The 8573-nt window shown below is 36.1% G+C and overlaps 1 protein-coding gene across 2 annotated transcripts in view; it reads right to left on the reverse strand.

Moving 5' to 3' along the window:
* Nucleotides 1-8110, reverse strand: part of col18a1a (collagen type XVIII alpha 1 chain a) — a 79778-nt gene extending 71668 nt beyond the window's left edge. The window contains exons 1-2 of one of the 2 annotated variants that reach the window (XM_026218951.1): nt 7926-8110; nt 7754-7827 (exon numbers count right to left, since the gene is read on the reverse strand). In XM_026218951.1, coding sequence (XP_026074736.1) covers nt 7754-7827; nt 7926-7936 — 85 coding nt within the window. In that variant the 5' untranslated portion in view covers nt 7937-8110. The remainder of the gene's footprint in view (nt 1-7753; nt 7828-7925) is intronic. The other variant, XM_026218950.1, reaches the window with a different exon arrangement.
* Between the last annotated feature and the right edge of the window lie 463 nt (nt 8111-8573).

The following is an 8573-nucleotide window of genomic DNA, read 5'->3' on the forward strand; positions in this document are numbered from 1 at the left end:
GGGGAGAAAGATGTATGTGGGGTGAAACCAGAGAACTGTTCGTGGACTGCAGTTGGTGAAAGAATTAATGAAAGGAGGGAATTCCACACATCATCTTTCAAAAGCTACATCAAGGAAGACTTGACAGTGACCAGCATTAAAAACCTATTTTATAAACAGAAAATCTACAAAAAAAACCCATACCAAGAAAATTCACAAGCATATATGGAGCAGCAATAGATGTTTAAATACTCGGAGCAACTAAAGGTATCAGTTCACTGGCCTTTGCCCTAATAGTCTTGTGTGGTGTACAGTGGTGGTCATTCAAATCCTACTTTCATTCATGAGAATAAAGGCAGTGGTATGGATTTCGTGGGACATCGTATTGGATTTCATGCAGCCCTGCGTTCAGCAGACTGTTACTTGGGACATGTAAACACTTCTTAAGCTGGTGGGAGGATAAAGTGCCAGGTAAGGGGATCGTACTTCTCACACAAGGGCCAAACAATGCTTTTTGTCTGACAACGCTTTTTTTTTATATTTTATTCAACATTTTAAATGTCCTTTGCGACAATGGCTCTTTGATCAAAAGGCTGAAAAAATGTAGAATTGTTTATAAAGCTATAATCCCACAGTCCTGGTGTCCTGGAAAACACACAATCACGTCAGCATGCCATGAAATTCTCACTGAATCACTATCAAAATGATCATCTTGAAAGTTTATTCAATTCATATAACAACTGTTATAGAGAACAATTATTCAAAACAGTATTCATGTGCCAGCTGTCATTTAGAAGACAGAAAATGAACTGTAGACAGAAAAATACAAGACGACTTATTCTTTTCAATTGGCCCTAGGCTTCATTAATTACTAGAGATGTTCCGATACCCTTTTTCTCTTCCCGATACCGATTCCGATACCTGGGCTCAGGGTATCGGCCGATACCGAGTACTGATCCGATACCTGGGTGTATATCTGTATATACAGCTGTATATACTACTAGCCCTGTGTAAATTGCTAGAATTTTTTTATGGTGTGCTTCAGACAGATCCCTCAATAAAACATGAACAAATACATGGTGAACTACTGTATTTATTACAGTATTTTTATTATCTAACATGAATTTGACAGTATTATTTATTTTCTTATGCAAAAAAGAACTTCAAATGCAGCCAAAAATCTAACACCGCAAACTAAAAAAGGTATTTAAGTTTTACAATATAACTGTATAAAAAAACTGCAACAAATAAGTCTAGGAATATAAAAAAAGATCTATTAATCAGATAATCTCTAACAAGTAAAAAACAAGTAAAAAACAAGCAACCATCTAGGCATAATTATTATTATTATAGTGATGTATTATTATTACTGTAGGCTACAACAGTAGCTTTATATATTGTCAATTTACTCATGTAAACCAAACATTTATTTTAATGGGCTGCCATGAAGATCTTTGAGTGTCTGTGTTTATGATATGACAGTATTCTCAAATGAAACGGTAAATTCTCATGAAGTGACAGTTTATGCGTTCGTGTCCTCATGACACACAGCAGAGACTACAAAACAGCGAGCTCTCGCGCATCTGTGCCAGTCACCCACAGAGATGTAGATTTTGCGGGAGTAATATTTAAATAGTATTTTGCAGTTTAATATTCACAGACACTAGTATATATTCGGCTACTGTCTGGAGCCCTGCGTTTTGACTTACACGGAAGCGACTGAACGCAGTTGCCGGTACTGAATATACTCGAGAGTCTGTAACTACCGGTACTACAGAGACATACTGCTAACCACTGATCTATAATATAGTAGCGGCTTCACTGTCTTTTGGCAGTTTAGAATGTGATGAGTGATCCAGTCATATATAGATAAGGGCTGCTAACGCGTTTTCATTTCTTCTTCGCTGCTCTAAACAGGGGTTGCTTGTGGCAACACAGCACAACTTCCTGTGTTTTCAATGCATTTTGAGCAGCGAAGAAGAACCGTGCAGCGGTTAGGCAAAGCTTGCGGTCATAACTAGGTCTTTTTTAAGAAAATGGTATCGGATCGGTATATGGGTTCATGTACTCGCCGATGCCGATGCCAGAATTTGTTGTGGTATCGGAGATATTTCCGATACTAGTATCGGAATCGGAACAACTCTATTAATTACCAGTAATAAATACAATTATAATAATAATATTTTGCATTAATATTTTTGTGGACACCATTTTTCTAGGATACTCTTATGCATAGAAAGTTCAAAAGAATATTGAACAATTTTACAATATAAAACATTTTTTTTAAAATCTAACAATTAATTAAATCCATACTGAATAACAGTACCAATTTAAAAAAAATAAATAAATAAAATAAAAACACTAAACCGTTACATTTTACAAAAGCTACATTAAATAAAGGACATGACATCTCCCAAGCATCATTCCTCCTGGCTTACATGCGACAGGCCAGAAATCTTTCCAACCAGCTTTAGATCCACTTCCTCATCAACACAAACTTCTTCCACAACTGCAAAAGCAAGAAACTGTCAGTAAAACCCAAATAGGAAGTCAATCCATCATCTATTACACAGTATGTGCAATTTATATTAATATTTATAATAATGCAGTTTCACCAAAAGCCAACTTTTCCTATTTGCCTTTAACGCCTTTAAACCACAGGTTCATTTTCGGTGGAATTTGAGAAGTGTACAGAACCCTTTGGCCTGTCATTTGTCAAATAATGCTATAGAGGTAAACTTTTGCCACAATTACAGGTGAAGGAAGTGAAAAAAGTAAGGGTTTCAACCTGGGCAGGAAGGACTTCAGGAGCACTCAGGGGCCTCTCAGTGGTCTATTAGCCATGACGATAGTAGGGTGCAGTCTATAAAGAGCATTACAAATCGTCCTTTCATGACCCAAGAGCTGTAATTATGGTTTTCCTATTGGTTTTTGGCACTAAATTGCTGAAGCTCAGTGTGAGAGCAAGAGGTTCAGAGACCAAGGACAGATGCTACACACAAAAAAATTACAAACAACAGCTGCTAGCGCTTACAGCCTCACCCTGAAAAGAAAGAAGACATGCTACATGATCAAAGCAAAATATCTAGTAGTACGAGCCAGTAGTACATGTCTGCAAATATATTCTAGAATTAAATTGTGGTTTAAAGCTCACTAAATCACCACTTAGAATAGACCTAATTGTCTCAGGAAGATATTATTTAGACAGAGCTGCATTTGTGGCACTGGACAAAAATGAAAGACCTTTCAGCTTTGACCTCATGAATGGCCACAGCGCACACCTGCTTTTATTGAGAGGACACAAATGCACTTGTGGAACAGATGATAGTTCATTGTGCCAAACAAACAAAGAGCAATTCAACTTTGTAGCCCAATAAAGTTAAAGAAACTAGCTTAAATGGTGACCCAGCAAAAAAAAAAACAAAAAAAAAACAACAAGTTGCTAAAAGTAATAGTTCACCAATAGTTAACCACTCACCCTCAGGCCATCCTAGATGTATTTAAGTTTGTTTCTTCATCGTGAGAAATTATGATGTTATTATCAGCTGTCCAAACTCTCATTCTGACGGCACCCATTTACTGCAGAGGATCCATTGGTGAGCAAGTGATGTAATGCGAAAAATCTTCAAATCTGTTCCAACGAAGATACAAACTCATCTACATCTTGGATGGCATGATGGTGAGTAAACACTTATCAAATTTTCATTTTTAGGAGGACTATTCCTTTAAGGTTGTGATTATTTTCTAGGAATGATGTGCATAATAAACAAATTAGGTTCTAAATTAAATACATCAAACAAAACACTAACTTGCATACCTGCTACAAATACTAAACTCCTGATCTCATCTGCCCTAGATCTCGGACATTAATCATGCTATTATAATACACACCCTTTTAACCCCTCTAAACTATTGTGTGGTAATGTAAAAAATGCCAAGCATTAAGGAGAAACATATGTTCTCATTCCTGTCACTGAATGTTAGCAGTACCCTCTGTTCTTGCAGGATTACTGTAAATAGATTACAACACTGTGCTGTAAAACACAGATGTGTCGCAGTCCGTTCCTATTCATCAGTGTGGTCCCCACCCTTTTAGCTGGCATACTAGAGTATCACATCTCCAAAACATGCATCTAGTTAAAGCAAATCTGCAAGAATATTGATAAGACATTGTTTGGCAATTTTTGAGTTCATTGGTCGATAACTGCTTGTCTAATTAACAAACAAAGAGTCATTTTGACCTATACCTTACCTAAACCCTAGATCACCACAATGTTAGATAACTTTGCTGGACTCTGCCAAACAATAAAGTCCCAGTCTGTGTTGCATATGTAGCCCACATAGGTTTCAAATTTAGTGAGACAAAAAGCCACAGGCAGCACAGCAGGCAAACCTTCTACATGAACTTTCAATCTTTGGTATATATTTTGTCATGTGGAGGTTCGTGATATGCCTCATTGCATATAATGTAGGTCACTGCATGGGTCAATTTGTCTAGCTAAACACATTATTATGAAAAATAGCAAATAATTTGCTAGATGATGTGGGAGAGGAAGTATATTCTCTGTGCATTCCAAATATCTGAACATTTTTTGTTTTCTTTTGGATGATAAACAATTTTGTGTTGGGTCACTGCTTGATGTTATAAAATTTGGTCCTGAAGGAAAACCATTTAAGAACCACCGATCTTAAGAGTTTTCCTCTCATAAAATTTTAGATCCTTAATTTGTATTCAAGAAAACCTGAATTCAAATAAATTGCTACTAATAATATCTACCATGAAACCAATTAACTATTAATTTATTATTAATGTTTTGAGAACATAACAAATGCAAAAACACATGCAATGGCTAAAGATAGACAAGTTTGGAATGCCTCATTTCCTTTTTAACAGTGGGGAAAAATTAATTAAGAGCTATTAATCTATTTGGCAACTTTGTAAATCTGTTACCAGATCACAATGCTTCCAGTTTAATGACAAATCCAGACTCTTTGTACTGATGAGGTACATGAAAAGTGCACTAATACACATTCTCACACACATTTTGGCCATCTCTTGATCCCAAGGGCTTCCATTCTCACAAAGTGGGTTAAATACAGCCCATTCAGCTCACAGGATAATGCCGTCTCCACTGTTCCCCTTGAAAAGAAGAGGTGGGTTAAAGAAAAATCCAATTCACATCACTGCATCAACACTTCTCAACCAGAGAAATGGGCCCCCACTAGAGTCTGAGTGGGTTGAAAGACTCAGCTTTAAGTGAATCTATTTATCAACTGGAAAAACTGGATTTCTGAAACCATAGGAGATTGCTGAACCAGGACAGAATCAAGAACATCCCTCTGCACTTTTAGTTTCTTCTAAAAGAATGGTAATGCAAAAGGAAAGTTGCAGTCCACACAAAAAAAAGTCTGTTGATTTTAACTGCCAAGTTTCAGAAAAGAAAAACAAGCACCATTAAAAGCATGCAAATCTGAAAATAATGACGAAACACTTTATTTTAAGGTGTCCTTGTTACATGTACTTACGATTATAATAAAAACGTATTATGCATAATCACATGCAAATAACCCTAAGCCAAACCCTAATTCTAACCATATAGTAGGTGCATGTAGTTAATTATTATTATACTACTAATATATATATATATATATATACTACTTAAATGTATAATTACACTGTAACAAGGACATCTTAAAATAAAGTGTAACCTAATTAATTTCTGGTTGAACTTTTCCTTTAAAAAAGCACTGCCATTCACCTTCAGGAATTCTGGCCACATTTCACACATGGATCACACCCTTTCATCAAACATACCACAAATCATATGTATAAAAAATAAATAAACTCAGGGACTTTTAAGTTGTACTGTGTAGGGTTGCAAAAAGGTGTAACATTTCCAGTCAATTTTGGACATATTCCAGAAATTTTGGACATTTTCAAATTTTTTTTTTTTTTTTTTTTTTTTTTTTTAGTTTTATGTGTGTCATAAAAATGGCACTGCATTCATTTTAAAATATGATTAAACACATATGTTAATGCATGTGGGGTGTACAAAGGACTCAGTAAAACATGTTTAGGTAGTTAACATAAATCTAGCATCAGAATTTTATTTAAAGTCATCATGCCATATCATGTTTAATTCACCCTTTTTAGCCTCATCAACAAATTTCCAACAATAAATTATTCCGTAATGGAAATGCGAAACAAAGATGATGCTATTTTCTGAAGCTAATGTGGAGGGAATGTAAATGCTATGAGATCATCAATCCAACAGATGAGAGATTTATGTAATAAATTAACAAGTTGCGAAGAATCGGCAATCAAAGAGGAATTACCAAAGTCCAAATAAATAATAATAACACACAAAAACAATACAAACTAAAATTCCATCACCTATTGCCAGATTAAAATAAGATAGTAAATATTAATGTTTATAGAGCTATTGTGTAAAATTATTCCATTTTCAAATATTACATCAGGTTTGTAACTTTAAAAAGTTGGTCTAATTAAAGCACTGCACAGAGAACAGGTCATGGAGGTTATTTGATCTCCAAGTATCACAGCACGGAGAAAGCTTTGTTTTGGGTAAAAGTGTATTGTTATATGCAACCACAGAGCTCTCAACAGGACGTTCCTGCCTCCTATTGCTTAGGCATTCATATACAGCAGGTGGGAACCCTTGTTTGCTGTGATTTTTAATGCATAATTTCACTCAGCGATTAAATATCCCAGTTGGGTGTCCTTTTACAGCTGTTCTCCCCCAGCCTGCTGTGCAGCCTCAGGCCACGATCAGTCAAAGAGCGACATAACGATGGTGCAACAAAAGAAAAGTCCACTATGAGGCAAGAAAGAAGTTTGGAGGAAGGTATCTATTTTTTGAGATGAAAAACACAAACATTTTACTGCATCAGTCAAAAATGCAGATGGCACACCCACAAACCTTGATGCAAGTCTGTATATTATCCTTCTTTAATGTAACGACAGCAACAGTGATCTCTGTCAATCAAATATTTATAAAGAGGTTCTCAGTTTCTTAGTTCTCTCGGTTTCAGGCCTGCCACACATGACAGCTGTACTGACCTTTTCTTAATTAAATGGTCTGCAACTTAAGTCATGGCAGAACGGTACACATCAGAAGACACTCCATCACTTCCAGAACCACTGTATGGTTTAGGCAGATCCCACAAATCACTAGGCTAATTCTCACAAAATCACTGAGAAAGACACCGGATGGAGGAAAGCAATATGTAAGCAAACTTTGCCCTAAGGTCTTTGTCTAATAACATAGCACAGAGGAAAATTAAACAGACCTAATTTAAATAAAAAAAACCTGAACCTGTCAAAATATTTTAATAAGGTCAGGAAAAAAACTAGATAGATAGATAGATAGATAGATAGATAGATAGATAGATAATAGTATGTATAGTATGGGTTTAATGAAATAATATTTTAAGTAGCATTTAATTTAATAGAATATATATTTAAATATATTATTTATTTGGGGTGGGATGGCTTCTTCTGGCCCAAGTGTGCAAGCAAAAAAACAATTCCTTACTGTATCAAAAGATGACAGATGGATAGATAGACTCAAAAGCCTCATTAATGCCCAACAGGTAAACTGAACAGAAAAAATACAAATTGGTCCTTCACGCGATATGCTGTTCATTCTGCTATATTTGATCAGTTGCTGTAGCAGATAATAAAGTCTGTATCTCTCGACTTTCCAAAAAGTGCCAGTGGTCCAGCTCGCATCCCGTGTGGGTCTGTACTCACCTCTCCTCTGCGATGCAGCCGGTGACGGAGAGATCAACACGCAGCAGAGGAGCAGCTCAAGAAACGCGACCCACCTGCAACCATGAACCACACATGTTTTTGTTTCTTCCCCTTCCTAAACATATATACTCTCCAAAAAACTTTTTCTCTAAAGTGCCTTTCGCAGTTATACCTTCTTGCCATTTCAGTTTGTAAAACTGATCCTCTCCGATAGCTACATGGGATCCTGGTTGGAAGGTGGCTGAAAGTTCCCCGCTTTAGAGTGAGAAGAGTCCTCGCGCCGGTGCCACAGCTGATGAGAGTGAGCCGGGAGCCGCACTGATGAAGCAGACGCAGCGGGGGGGACGGGAGAAATCCTCCGGGTCCTAAAGCCTATCTGGTCTGAGTGGACAACCCACCTACCTGCACTCGAAGCCCCTGTGACGCCACACGCTCTCTGTGTCAAGTACGGAAGCCCTAAGAGATCATGCAATTTTTCTTTTTTTCTTGTTTAGCATTTATTAATATTAGTCAGTGTTAATTTAAACCTTTACATTATTGAAATATGTATTTGTAAAAAAAATAATAATAATAGTTTATGCACTGTGAACTAACAAGTTCCATAACAGATTAATAAATGCTTTAAGATATTGCTCATTGCTAGTTAATATTAGCTAATGCATTTACTTATGTTAACAAATTGGACTTTATTGTAAAATGTCATTAGCCTAGTTCAACCAATAAGTTTGTTTGCATTATTTGCATTATTTTCCTGTTTTCTTGTGACTTCAACAACTTGTTTTCTTAAGAACTTGACACCTAATTATTATTATTTTGATAA

This window comes from Carassius auratus, chromosome 34 (assembly GCF_003368295.1).
Source record: "Carassius auratus strain Wakin chromosome 34, ASM336829v1, whole genome shotgun sequence".
Classification (NCBI taxonomy): Eukaryota; Metazoa; Chordata; class Actinopteri; order Cypriniformes; family Cyprinidae; genus Carassius; species Carassius auratus.